General features: G+C 42.1%; 1 protein-coding gene across 1 annotated transcript; it reads right to left on the minus strand.

Moving 5' to 3' along the window:
* Window positions 1–365: 365 nt before the first annotated feature.
* Window positions 366–9,344, minus strand: gja5a (gap junction protein, alpha 5a). The gene is made up of 2 exons (XM_027032657.3): window positions 8,915–9,344; window positions 366–3,694 (listed from the first exon to the last, which is right to left on the minus strand). Exon 2 carries the CDS (start codon window positions 3,656–3,658, stop codon window positions 2,405–2,407), a length of 1,254 nt encoding a protein of 417 aa, XP_026888458.2. The 5' UTR covers window positions 3,659–3,694; window positions 8,915–9,344; the 3' UTR covers window positions 366–2,404.
* Between the last annotated feature and the right edge of the window lie 5,633 nt (window positions 9,345–14,977).

Here is a 14,977-nt window from a genome sequence, read left to right on the forward strand (position 1 = left end):
GCCGTACGATCAAATAAGCACTCTACAGCTCACTGCAAACACTTCTCTTTTGCTGGCATAATTTAATTAGGGGTAGCCTAGAAGACTAGATGCTGACATTCATGTAACAGAGCTTCATGGTAATCAGGAAAATATAACTTTAATTATCCTGTGAATGTTCTGGGTTTATGTGTTCTGGGTGACCTATGTTTATTTTCTCAAATGCCCCATATGGCCTATAACAGATACAACAATGAAGTTGCTTTACACTTGCCTTAATTAAATCTAAGTAGGCCTGTGTAGCTGCTGTATAGTTTTGCCTGTTTTCTAATCATGGTCACAAATACCTTTTAGCAGCACATGACAGAGAATCCACATGGCAAAATTGTTTTATTATTAAATTGAAATACAACAGTACATTTGTTGAAGGGAAATATGGAAATAGAAACTGATGTAATGTGTAAATATTGGCTGAATGTCTTAATAAATCAAAATGCTGTATTGACAATATTGCATTGACTGAAAAGCAAAAATAATTAACACATAGTCCTACATACACATAGGATGATATGTTACATTGCCAGTAATCTCCCTCTCACACATTGTTGAAAATTAATTTACACCAAATTTGAAACAAACAAAAATTATGTTTCATACCCTTGATTTTCCTGCATAAGTGTGATCATTGTGACATTTTACATGGCTAGGCTTACATAAAGACTATATCACACATTGCTTCACATGTTTAGTCACCCACAGGCTGCTAAAATTAAATGCCTAAAAAAATCAAAACCCTGGTTTCCATAAACAGTTTAATCTAGCAAAAAAAAAATACCACGTAGCAGCGATTGTAGTCTAACGGCATTTAATGTGGCTGCAGTGTAAATGTTTGTGACGTTAATCAAAATGCTATCATGCTTTCTTGTTAAGAGTCATCATCGCATGCATCAGCCATCTGTTTTGCTCCAGGCTCTCATGAGAGTCTCACAGCAAGTCGGCTCTGTTCTTCAGGATTTCACAGGCCATGCAAAACCTGTGATCGTGAAACTGACGGAGGTCTGATGCTTTTCAAAAGCAATTTCAAAAGCAATAAGCTGACATCCGTTTGATTATGATTGGAGGGTTTGACTGTAGGTGTATCGTACTGGAGCTGCAGAAGTGAGAGGTGGTGGCTATCCTGCTTGTTTGGCTTTCCTTTTGACCTTTTATTTCTAGAAATGTCTGCCAACTTGCCAAGTTCATCACACCATGCCAAATGAACTGCCCCAATGACATTACTGAGATTATTTGTTTTCCGCAGGAAACGTACTGTCCATCCACACTGCGCAAACATGATCTCCATAAGATGTGGTCAGTGGAAGTGAAATTCTCTTTGGAATTCACAGTAGCATTGCAATCCATGGTCCAGAATCTAAATAATTACTTGTCACTCACACACAAGGGTCTGAGGTCTTTTTTCACAGTTTTGGCTCCATTAAAGTGTCACACTAACATATTGAGATGGAGCTCTTTGGCTGAAATTTTTACAGGTAGTCTGGCTTTTTGTACACTAGCCTGGTTTTGGGATGACTGGTGTGTTTGCTGTGTGGTTTCTGAAGATAAGAAGAGACTGATTGTACAAATCTGACCCGTGGATAGTGAACAGGAGGTTAATGATAAAGTTGTTCTCACTATTGACCTTTCTTTGAGGATAAAGTTGCATTGTGCATCAGTGTCTTTTTCCAAGACTTAAGTTTATTTGTACAGTGTGAAATCCCATCTATAGTTATTCTTAGTCTCACTGTTATTTCATCCATGTACTACACTATACTATAGTTTCAATGAAACCAGATTAGGTGCTCTGATACAGATTCTTACCCTTTTCCTTCTACCTCATTCTCTGTCATTCTTCTCTCCATTATGTCCATTGCCACTTAAAGCAAATGTAAGCCATTTTTAAAAGAACACCGGCAAAACTGTCTTAAAATCCTTTAACTATCATTAAAATGATGCTCTAAAAATGTCCCAAGATCTGTAATCAACAGCTAAAAATTCAGTGCATTCTGGTTGTATTAACCAATCAGAAAATATTTCTACAAGAAGGCTGTCCTACCCGCCTGCCACTTATCTGGGGGCATAGCACATAGAAGGGAGGGCTAAGTGTTAAGTGTGCATGTCTTTAAAGGGAGGGGCTTTGGTGTGTCATTTGCATAGAAGTCATGGGATTAAAGTGAAATTTCTGTGGTGGCAAAGTCTGCTGCAAAAACTCTCAACATTGCTTACAGCAGCTTTAAGATGATCTTTATGCAACTAGAGAGAAGTTGGTCATCTAAAATTGTAGTCTGCTGCTAGTACCAATAACTTACTGAAGACTCTCTGTCTTTCTCTTGCACCTCTAGGATTTTGCATGGCACTTCTCTCCACTGGGCTTGTGGTCCAGCCTGTCTCACACAGATAGGTCATCCGGCCGGACTCTGTTACTGCTGGAACCGCTGGTCTTGCTGAGGCGGAGCTTGTCTCTGACGAAGCTGCCATCAGACCTGGGCGTGGAGGGAACACTGGGCGACAATTCTGATGGGCCATGTCTGCAGGGCGCTGCCGTTACTGACGGGTGCCCGTAGCTCATCCGTAGGAAGTCCTCACCTGCGCCCACCTCATCTCGACTGTAGCGGTGGCGTTCGGTGGCCATGTTGACCGAATTTTGCTGGTGGGCCAAGTGGTTGGAAAAAGGCTCGTAGTTTGAGTGGAGTGGATGGAGATGATGGTGATGAAGGAGCGCAGGCGACGTCGGACCTGCTGAAGCCAGGCACTGATCGAAATCCGGCGGTGGTGTGTGTATTTGGGAAGGTTGTGACTGTGGCGTGTCTGGAAGCTCCATGCTGATGGTTGCCATGACTGCAGTCGCTGTGGAGACAGCCTTCCCACTTTTGTCACTGGCGTCGATATTGCCGTTAGTGATGCGACTCTCCCTGCACCTTGTAACGTGTCCTTTACACTTCTTCCAGCCAAGGTGGTAGAGTTCCACCACGCTGAGGAACAGCGAGACAGCAGCCACCACCAGCATGAAGGCGATGAATACGTTCTTTTCTGTTGGCCGTGACATGTAGCAGTTGACAGGGTTGGGGCAGGGCAAGGTGTTGCAGTGGTACATGGCGTTCAGGAAGATGCCATACATCATATACTGAATCACGATGAAGGTCACCTCCATAACCAGGCGGATCAAGATGCTCAGCACGTATGTCTGCAGGAGCGCCCCCTTCAGGCGGATCTTGGCTGGTGTCTCGGACGCCTTCTCCTTCTGCTCGAGGTACGCCTTCTCACCTCCTCCTCCGTCACCTCCTCTTCCCTGCCCGGCCTCACACTCCTCCTGCTCCCTTTGCCGCCTTTTCTCCTCGGCTCGGACCGTGTGCATGGCGTGGCCCATGTAGATGAGTGAGGGCGTGGACACGAACACAATCTGCAGCACCCAGTAGCGGATGTGGGCGATGGGAAAGGCGCGGTCGTAGCATACGTTGGTGCAGCCAGGCTGCTGCGTGTCACACATGAAGTCGGACTGCTCGTCGCCCCACGACGATTCAGCTGCCGTACCCAGCACCAGGATGCGGAAGATGAAGAGCACGGTCAGCCACACCTTCCCCACCGAGGTGGAATGTTCCTGCACCTCCTCTAGGAAGTTCCCCAAAAGGCTCCAGTCACCCATGGCTTCTTACGACCTGGACACCTGACCCCTGTCTGCCTGTGGGAGAAACAGGGAAGATCAACTCTTTCGGTGAAACACTGACACAAGTTGTAACTTATGCAAGCTCTATTCTTACACAGTTTTTCTCATGAATAGGTTGCAATATGAAGACAGAGAAATGGTATTGGGTATTGGTGAGGGCTGTAGCTTACTAGATCTTTGACTTTTATAAACTATGTTACATTTGTGCTGAAGGTGGCACTAATATTCTACTGCTCTGCCTTCATCTGATTTCTCACATGTTCCTCTTTTAGAGTTGCACCAAACAATGCCAGATCTTTTACATTAGCTTCCTAATCCTCCACAAGCGCTTCATAAAATTTATTTGGCTCCACCTGTCTGACCATATGAGATCACGCTGAATGTTAAGTGCACACTAGATATATTGCGTTTTATGAGAGAGTGGCCGGACTGCACAAAATGTATGCAGGAATGAGTGACTCTAATTCTGGCATGAATCTGCCTGGTCTCAGGGTCATTGGTGGCTAGGTCTGCTGTTTGTTGATGGAGAACAGCATGGCAGGGGAAGTCAGACCGTGGGAGCTGCCTGTCTGCATGAGCTATCCAGTCTAAAAGCAGGACGGTTTTAGACAACCATGCAGCTGTCCCTTTAGCCTTTGACGTGGGCCTGCCTATGTATTAGATACTGTTTGTTTAGATTCAGTTGAAATAGCAAGGACCAGATCTCTATTCAGTCACATTATAAAGAAAATGGACAGACTCAGGTTTAAGGCAAATATTATGTTAAAGAAAAAACTTTAAACTCTGAATTTGTTTTAATGCCCAAGAAACCAATTGGTTTCCAGAAAATATGAGCTCACTGTTTTCATAGAGATTAGGCATTACAGATACTGTGCATACAGTATTTCAGCATTATTCATGCATTGAGTTTTTTCATATGAATGTTAGAGTGACTCTTGACATTAATGCATTCACGTATATTTTCACTTGGTGTTCCAATAAATGAGGATATTGTTTTTGCTTACTAAATATAGAAATGCCTGTTAAAGTCTAGTGTTTCTGTAAATGTTGTCAGAATTACTTCAGAGATTAACTTGAAGTTATGAGGTCACTTGGACATTACTACTATTTAGTTGTAGTCTGTTTTCCAGAAATAACAGTGAGTCTTTAATATTAGTGACCTCTGTCTCTAAGCCATCCTTTCAGCCATAGTGCAATACCTGAAATCAGTCACTTCAACAACAACAATAATCATGAATTATTAATTATTATTATTCTTTGCAATAAAACTAAATTTTACCTTATTTATATAGTACCTTTCATACAATGAAGGTTTAAGTGCTTTGCAAAAATGTATTATACTGACAAGCTGCTTAATATAACATACTTACACTCCAAAAGCATATTATGGAATTCTGATCTACTCAACAACTACACTGAAATTAATATCAAAAGTCACTAGTGAGGAAGGAACGTGTGGTTTCAGTAGTGAATTAGTGTTTGGTTAAAAGTAGGTTTGGAATATAAAACGCTGCTCAGAAGCAACTGAGAAATATAACAAAAGTAGTAGGCATGTCTTTTGTAATCAGTTATTCCTCCACACTGGTAAAATAGGATTTCATGAGCGCCTGACTAATTAAACAACAATTGATGTTCCCCATACTTGGCCCCCAGAGAAGAGTCTGAAAGAGGTTTATTACTACCTAGTAGTTTCCTCAGCATTATTCTGTTTTAGTGAGCGTCTGCGTGTGTGTGTGTGTGTGTGTGTGTGTGTGTATTTGTATGGAGTGGCCTTGGTGGGAACGGAATATTAGGGGCGACAGAAATATCCGTCTGTCTCTTTCTCTCTCTCTCTCTCTCTCTCTCTCTCTCTCTCTCTCTCTCTCTCTCTCTCTCTCTCTCTTTCTCTCTCTCTTTGGCCTTTTTTCATCTTCTTTTTCTTCTTCTCTTAGGAAGTAATCTTAAACAATATGATTTCCTCCAGACTGGGTACCTTAAAGGAAGCAGCCATCACAGGAATCACAGTGTGAGAGGAGAGCCAGTTCTCTTTCCCAGAGAGCAAGAGAGAGAGAGAGAGAAAGGGAGAGAGAGTTTGTGAAGGGGGCAAAGAAGGTCATTTGCACTAGTCATATTTCAGCATGCTGAGACAATGCACCAGACAGTTGAGCCTTATCATGAGACATTTATGAGGTAGAGACAAGGGCAACAATCTCTATCCTATGTGAGAGTGTGAACAGTGAAGGTGCAACACACACACACACACACACACACACACACACACACACACACACACACACACACACAGTCTTTTAAGGTTGTAAGCACTGGTGACTAGATATGTAAAATATATGCCATTTGTAAGTGAGACAGTTGTACCATGTGTTACTAATGTTTGCTATGTGTTTATGGGTTTTTTTTTCATACATTGCAGGTGTCTGAAAATAAGTTGGTGCACTCATGCTTCACCTCCTCTATTATGTTTATTTATTACCCAAAACATGAAGCTTTGCAATGCATCTGCTTAGATACTGTATTTGTAGCTAACATCTGGATTATTTCAGAATATGCAGAACAGAGTCTGCCATGTTTGTTGACTGTAAAAACAAATTGCTTCAAGGTGCTTAGCTAACAGCAGGTGCTCTTGTCCTGTTAAAATCAGGCTATCGTTCGGTGTTTCACATATGGACAGTGGCACTTGTGAAAATGTACATTGTTCAACCTCCCCATAACATATCTACTGACATTATTAATGAAGGCCTATTTTGACCCAGATGAAGTGCAACGAAATGCTGCCTATACTCTGTGCAAATGTACATCATTTTGCTATACTCTGAAGTAATAACAAAACTGAACCCAGGAAGAACATGCAGCCGCGAACGTACAGCAGTATTCTCCCCTGTATGATGGCAATGTGGCTGCGACATGTCTAGAACCTTCTGGTAACGCTCTGTGACCGTGCCAGGATGTGTTGGCAGGCTCTGCCTGGCTGGTTTTCCTCACAGCGGTGATGTTGCAGTGGGTACACTAGATGCCCACACCATAAGAGGCCTTGTAGTGTCTGCACATGACTCCCACCCCCTACCCTCGGAGTAAATATTTACTTAAGTCCATTCCTCCGAACCACATCCCAAGGGCTACCATAGCCAGCGTCGCACCACAAGCTGCGGTCACACCACATGACATTGTTTGAATTTGATTAAGGTTAATGTCTGATTCACTGTCAAATGACCATTCTTGGCAGTATAGATTGTATATGTTCAAACCAGTTGCAAAGACTCTCAAAGCAGTAACATGTCATAGCACATCTGAGACAACCTTAATCTGATCCTTAGAGGTTTGACTCCCTCAGCTTTGAACTAAAGATAGAGGGTTAGAGGATGGTTATAACCAATCTCATGTCCCAAATCAGGAGATATGTTTTCTTTGACAGCTGTAGGGGTGAATGTCAGTGATTGTTCATCTCCAAATAACTCCTTGTTACTGGTCAGAGAAGTGCATCACTTCCAGTTAGAGCGTTACCTCATGTGTGAGGTAGGTTTTAAACTTGAACATGTGCTTAATGGTGACATGAATACTTTAAAGCTTAAGAGGGAGCAGTTGCAGAGGTCAGGCATTCCTGGGATGAATTAGGCTGGCCTGGCTGCTTTGGTCAATGATTGGGTCAAGGATGATGGGTCGAGTTTAGCTGTGTCAAGACAGGTGGGAGACTGGCATAAATCATCACCCTAACTCCCCCAAACAACAACAACAACAGACACACACAACCAGTGTAATTGCCTTTGGGACACTTTCATTTCCTCTTAGTCAGGTAGTTATGAGAGTTATGTACTTCCATAAAAGGTGGCATATGTAAAGCATCTGCAATTATAATGTCTGTGCTATGAAAGGCACACATCTGCCACTTCAGTTTAGGATAGTTGGGTCATTAAAATAGCAATTCATACAGCGCAACCGAAAATCTAAGATTAAATTTGAATTTCTACAACCAAAGTCTACACAGGCTTTTTTTTTTTGGAATAAAACCATAATACTAAATGCTAATACTTTATATCTCCTCACTATATATTTTTATTGTCACACTTACACTTGTATGTTTAATGTGAAGATGACTTTAATCTAATTATACAGAAGAATACACACAGAGTTTTGCCATTTGTCTTGGTGTCCTCCTTAATGACTGACTGTGTCAGAGCCCTCTGTTACGCTGCTATTAGATGCAGTGGAAAAAACAAAACAAATGGATTAAAGTTGCATAAACTAATAAGACAGACTGCGAGTATTACTGCAGAAGTGTGATGGGAAGTGGTTTACGAGCTTTGTACACAAAAAGCAAACTTCGGTAATCCACCGTGTACAATCTTCTGTTGGCGCATTGCCTCCGAATCCAAACAGAGAGACAGGAGACGTGCGCGGCCTTTCCCCATAACTAACCCCAGGCTCCGGTTATTGTCCTGGAGTCATAAATTAGAAATGCTTTGTTGTTGATGACAACAGATAGCAGATGACACAGGAAGGGTGAGGGTTAGCACACATCTGCATACTAACCGAGCAGTAACGTCTAATCTACACCTAGTCACAGAGCACAGCTTAAATGTAGCAAAAAATTACAACCCGAATTCTGGCTTAATGTGAAGTACTATTTCAATTCACATTTTCAGCCAGGAAAGTTTTAAGTGTACGAATGTTATTAATTGAACAGCTACTTTTTCTAAATTTACTTTTTTCATAAAAGTTGCAAAGTTCATATTGCTGATTATACATTCTGTTTAATTCATGGTTGAAATCTTCTGCAAATAAACTGTTGATTGATGAAACTCGGAAAGTCATGCATAATATTTAACAGGTTCATGTCAGTATAAGTGATTGTTAACCAATCAGATTTGTTATTGTTTTGAAAAAAATAGAAATGCTATGCATTATGTCACAAAGGCCACAACTACTCTCTTATGTTGCCTGGGTGACACATATGCCTCCACAGGTTTTTAGATTTCTCATGTTGTTGATTACATTTTAAATCCCTTTTTTTTTTAAAGCTTATTGATAGTCCACTTTATGAAAAGGTAAAACATCAAACTACAGAGTGTGCAGAGTGAAAGATACTATTTTTACATCATAAGAAAAAGACTTTAAACCCTTGAGCTTAGCTCGACAGCCATGAAATTGATCAGCTGCTCCTTCTTGATCTAAAGCAGCTCCTGCTCGTTTTGACATGAGAATCTCTTGACACAAGCCTATAGAAGAAGAACAGAGGATTACCTGCCCCGCTGCTTCCTGAACGCTGACGCGCGTGTGCGTGAGAGTCGTTCAGCGTCTATGGTCCTTTCCCCCGGAGCTGAAGAAACGGTTCCTCGGTCTCAGTCCACCGGTGTTAGCTGTGTGCTGGCTGTGGTGCGCCGGACCGGACTTCACGTCCTGAGCTCTCCGGGGGGACGTGCTCGTGCGTGTCCCTGGGGATGACGACCCGTTCCTGACCCCGTTGAGTCTCTCACAGAGCAGGCCCTTCGTGGCGTCCCGCTGTGGAAATGAACAGGACAGTGGGGCAAACAGGGAATACCGGTCCATCTCTGGGAGTGTTTCTTATCAACCCCCACTCAAGTCCGTCACCCTCCTCTCTTCCTCTCCTCGTTTGCCACCTCCTTCATTTGCTGGCTCTCCATTCTGGTGAGAAGAATACCACGGTGTAAGAAAAGGAAGTTGGATTGTATTAGAGCACAATGGGTGTTCTGCTCAGGTTGCTTGCAGAGTTATAGTGCTTATGGGCCACACTAGTGTATATGGTGCGTAGAGCGATTGTGTGTGTGTGTGTGTGTGTGTGTGTGTAAGCTGTTTCTGATTAGGATATGTAAATGCTATCCTAACCATTCTCCTTGTGTTTACTTTCAGTTAGGTATATGTGCATGATTTACATGTGTCTGATATACATATTTGTGATGTACCTCAGTCTAAATTAGACTAATGAACGAGGGCTGGGGTTTCAGCACATGATCAGTATCGTGACACGGAGACAGTTTTTTACCTGACCGCACGAAGTCCTCCTCTTTCTCCCGGCTCTCCTCGTCTCTTGGTGTGTCCTTTCCGTCCTCTTTCCAAAGGCTAGAAAGCGCTGGGATGTTCTGCAGTGCTGTAGCGGGAGAGGCTGCTAGGTCTCTGTGCGCTCGTTGGTCACCTTTTCTGCTTTGTCCACATGCCATTGCTCCTCTGCACACAGTGGCACTGGGGCAGATATATGACAATCTTATGTAATGGAAATTGTTTAGGTTCTGGTGAGAGCGTGCATGTGCTTTTATGTCTGTGGGAGGATACAGTGTGTGTGCGCGTGTGCCTGCTGTACTTTCATGTTTCTGTGTGTGTGTGGGGGCAAATGTAGCTGAGATTATACGGAATTGGTATGGGCACACTGAATTGAGCCCAAAAAGGAAACAAATACAGTGAGTAAAAATAAATAATTAGTTAAAAACTCAAAAGATTTTCTTTTGTTTACTGAAACAGGCCGCTTAGGCATAAACAAAATATTACATGTCAACATGACATATATGTAGAGAATTCGAAAAAATCAGAAATTAATGAAAGTATATAACACAGAATATACAAATTCTTTCTCATAGACTTAGGTATAAGCGCTGCATTATTTCGCTACGGTAATACACAGGTCATGGGTTTTAATCCTCCTTGCTGTCGTGTGTGTGTGTGTGTGTGTGTTTGGCGGTGTGGCAGAGAGGTTGCTCCTTGCTATAGGGTGTGCCTGAGGACAAAGAGGCTCACTGTGTTCATTTAGTAGCTGATGGCAGAGGTAGAGAGGCCAGTAGCGATGACATTGACCGCTTACTCTTCTTCTCTCAGCATGTACCTCCCCCTTCAAATGTTCCACAAGCGATGGAGACAAAATTTCTAACCTTTGATCTCTATTTAGGGCTAGCCCTTCTGAAGCCCTTCCGTTAGCCCTTCTGAGTCCTCTTTTTTTTTAACTGCTGACTGATGAAGATATTAACGCTAATATGATACGGCATCCGTCTGTTTGATCAGCATCCTTTTATGATGTCTAGTAATCCAAGTGCTCAGTGGCTCTACACTATGAGAAGGCCGTGAGGAAGAGGAGAAAGGTTTGGAGACAACAGCAGGCTGGGAGGCCTAATAACCATTAAGCAAGTGGTCAGTGTGTCTGCTGCCTGCACTCATGCCGTGGCCAGCGGTGGATTAGTCAGTTTGTTTATGCTGTAAAACTAAACGAAGTGTTTTGGAGGAGAGGGCCGACAGCGCTACGGTCCACGCTGTAATCGGGGTAGTGCGGGGTTCTGCCGTGGTGAGGGTCCGCATGTCTGGTGCACGTGCATGTGGACGGATGTGTTATCACATCCTGTGAGTGTGTTGAGCTCAGAACGCAGTGCACTGCCAAGTAGATCCACTTTAGTCCCTAAAACATACTATTTCTACCTCTGGCTGTCATTTAGCTAGATGTACAGGATCAATAAATAATCATAACCATTGCACTATATATATACATTTATATATATACATATATATTTCATTGTATTTATTTGATAATATGGCTCATGTCCACTCTGTATAAATGTAAAGTTAAGTATAAACATTTCTATATTTTACCAAAAAAAGAGAGAAAAACATCAATAAAATATGAACAAAATAAATGTTATAATGTCCAATTAATCTGTATTAACACAGTTTATATCTAATGTGTAGTATAATTTCTATTCCCCTGTCATGCGACGGATCCTATACACTATTTAAAAAGCATTCTAAAAGCACTGCTTTTAGAATTATTACAATATAAAATATGTTACAAAATATTAATTATCGTATAAGTTTCCTTACTGACAGTTTTCAACACCTGGTTGTGTACAGCCTAAACTGATCAAACGTATGAAAGCACAACAAGCAGGGCTTCACCCACACTCTTGATAAGGTACCTCCACCCGTCCGGATCCCAGCAATGCGCCCTTTTCAAACCCAGTGGAAAAAAGGAAGGTGATTTTCCAATGAGGAGAGAGGAAATCAGAGGGTGAGACGCCCTGATGCGCCACAGCGGAGTTGCGACAGGGACGGAACAGTGGAGCCGAACCGCGGCCCTGGGAGCAGACGAAGTGTCTCGCACAAACACAGGAAGAGATGCGTGTATGCCAGACGCAGTGGCCGCTGTGTGGATAATCGAGGCACTAACTGACAGAAACGAGGTCTGGGCGTCATTGTGAGTGTGTTTCCCCGAATGTGTGCTCTCCTTAGAGGAGAAAGCCTCAAGGACCTCAAGGAAGTCTGCTTTGAAATATCTGTCATCAGTTATTGCATGCCATGGGATAATCCCACTTCACTGTGTGCCACTTCACTGAACACATTTTAAATGAAAAAAATTATAGCTCGCTGTGTGAAAAAAAAAAAGTGCAGAGGTTTAAATCTCAGTGGTTTTTATGCAAAAGTATGTGCATGTGTCCAGGTCTAAAACAAAAAGTATGTGTGTGTGTGTGGGCGTGTGCGTGAGTGTGTGTGTGTGTGCGTGTGTGTGTGTGTGTGTGTTCAGTAATGCAGCTTCAGCCCTGCTGCTCATCCTGACCATTCTGTCATTGTGGGCTTTGGAGAGAATCACGGTCTGCTCTGTCATGGTGCCCCTTAAGGTAATGTTGTTGTGGGTATGTAAACATGAGCGCATGTTGTGCCTCACAACCAGCACCTAGATACTCCACATCCTTAGAGTCTTATGAGGAAGTCAGGTCACTGGAGATCGACTTTTAGACTTACGAATTCTGCTTCCTATCTAATTGCCTGCTGGATTTTGAATTTGAATTTGTGCGAATATACTATTACCCTTCCTACACTGTCTTCAGTGAATCAGTTTTTCTCCCACAGTGCACTGGTTTATATTTCTCATGTCTAAAACAAGCTGCCATATATTTTGCTTATACCCGCAGTACCTAAGTCCTGAAACATCACATGCTTATTTTGTCATATTATATTAAACAGCTACAGTGGTGCTCAGCAAATAATTCATTATTATTTCCATAGTTATGTTTATGGAATTTTGGAGTTTGGAGCCATTCCAGCAATTAAAGATTAAAGTCTAACGTCGACATGGAGCACAGCACTTACTTTATCCAACCTTGCACCCACCTGCATTCACTAACGCGCTCTCCCAGTAACACCCTCAGCAATATTAAAAACTGGCAATGTGATGCATGGATGGAACAAATATTTGGAGGCACCCTGAACTCTGGCAGATCCAGTCCAGTAGCTATGGACTAAAGATTAATGTTCACATCACAGTTATACTTCCACCCATCACCGAGGAGGAAGCAAAAAGACATGTCTGTTTGCAGACATTAGTTTCTCATATCCTCTGATAACATTGTGTTCCACATCGCCAGAGCTGCGGGATGAAATCATATTTTCAAGCTCAGCATCGAACGATCCAACTCTCCTCCTCCTCCATTCTGGGCTTCTCCTTTGACCCTCGATCTCTGCACTGTATGCACCCTCTTTTTAGGCACACTCTTTTCATACACACTCTTTCTTTTTATGTACTGATAACCAAGACACGCTATGCTGCTCATGCCCTGACACACAAAATTTGCGATTGGTATTAAGAGAGTGATGTCAGGTAAACTTTTTAAGAACAGACGCTACAGGTCATAGTGAGCTGGCATTCTTTATCTCACATTGCCATATTCTTTATAGTTACACGTGAAACTGTTTTAAATAGTTAACAGGAGGAAGTGATTTACAGGCCCCACACACTTTAATAATTCTTCTGTTTGCATTGGACTCCAAACAAATTAGAATTCATTTAACACCAAGCAAAATCAATGACTGTCTTCTGATGTACATATATTGTCACACTGTCAAATGAGGTAATAATGACTAATGTCTGTTTACTGCAAGTTTGTGCAGTTTTTGCTCTATCAATATTCAGTGTTGACAATATTGTGTTAATTAAAGTGTGAATTCCGTTCCTCTCTTTTCCATGCTTTGTCTCATTTCATTTGCTCACATAGTATTTTTTCTTTCTCTGCTTTTTTAAGATGTTGGGACTTCTCCATTTCTCTTCTCTCTCTCTCCCTCCCCCCCCCTCTCTCTCTCTTTCTCTCTCTCTCTCTCTCTCTCTCTCTCTCTCTCTCCACCTCAGAATTGCCTCCCCACGGCACTCAGCGTTTTGCCAACAGGAACTTCCACTTCCTGTTAGGTTGCCACAGACGATTAACCCCTTCCTCTTTTCCTCTTACTTTTTTCCTTTACCATTTGTACCTTTAATGTTTGAGGGAGTGTGTGTATGTAGTTATAACAAGGGTTTGTAACTTTTTTTCCTCTCTGGAACCGATTTGTCCACAGATTTTCAATGTACCCCAAAAAGAAAACACACCCAACCAACTAACCCTCATTAAACACGTGTGGCCATTTCAGTCATAAACACTGAAATGGAAATACAGAGGCTTTTCCAAAACCACATCCTGGACTTCTTGAATTAATGAGCACAGTTAATAGCCAGACCAGGTGAGACAGCAGCCTTCACTTTAGCTGAGCTTCCTGAACGTGAAATAGCAAATATTTATGATCAAAGAGGTAAAAACAGCATGACATTTTGTATTTGTGTATATGTCTGTCTATCACAACTTTGCAGCATTTGATGCCATAAGATGAGTTTAAAGAGGAGTGACAATGTGAAGTTATGAAAGCAAGGTTTGACTTGCCTTGTCAGGGTCCTGTATGTTGCATAGTATAGCAGATAGAGCAGAGTTCTTCATGGGTTTGATTTCCTGTAAACAACCCACCTGTCAAACTGTAAAATACATAAGTTATTTTGAGTAAACATCTGCCAAATGATGTAAAATGTATTATGTCATGCAGCATAAATCTATTCATTTCCATAGACCAGTAGTATTTAAATCTTGTCCTCAAATTCAAATCCGGTCCTGGATTTCATGACCACTTGTAGTTCATTAAATGATTAATGTACCAGGTTGGCCACTTTGCCATCACACGTGACTCCTATCTGGAGGACCAGAGGACCTTGAGGACTCTGATTTGAATACCTCTGCCATAAACTGTTTTAAAACATGTTTTTGTCATTTTGTTTTAAGATGGTTGAACTTTATCACAAGGCTCTGGCCTCTACCTTACAACAAACAACAAACACTATTTAAGTTTCACTCAATATAGGGTGTACATAGAATATAGTGTGCCTATCATTTTCCTCTGTCACTTTGTTTTATTAGTGCCACAAACTGGCTGGATTGCCCATGTGGTCACCAGACCACTGTACAGCACCGCTGGGGATTTAGAAAACCACTGAAGTAGCAAAAGTCCTCCTTTTTGTCG

The sequence above is a fragment of the Electrophorus electricus genome, chromosome 9 (genome assembly GCF_041902795.1).
Source record: "Electrophorus electricus isolate QZ-2024a chromosome 9, ASM4190279v1, whole genome shotgun sequence".
Classification (NCBI taxonomy): Eukaryota; Metazoa; Chordata; class Actinopteri; order Gymnotiformes; family Gymnotidae; genus Electrophorus; species Electrophorus electricus.

Bases quoted from the DNA above. Each gene is read 5' to 3' on its own strand.
- gja5a (XM_027032657.3), bottom strand. From the start codon at position 3,658: ATGGGTGACTGGAGCCTTTTGGGGAACTTCCTAGAGGAGGTGCAGGAA.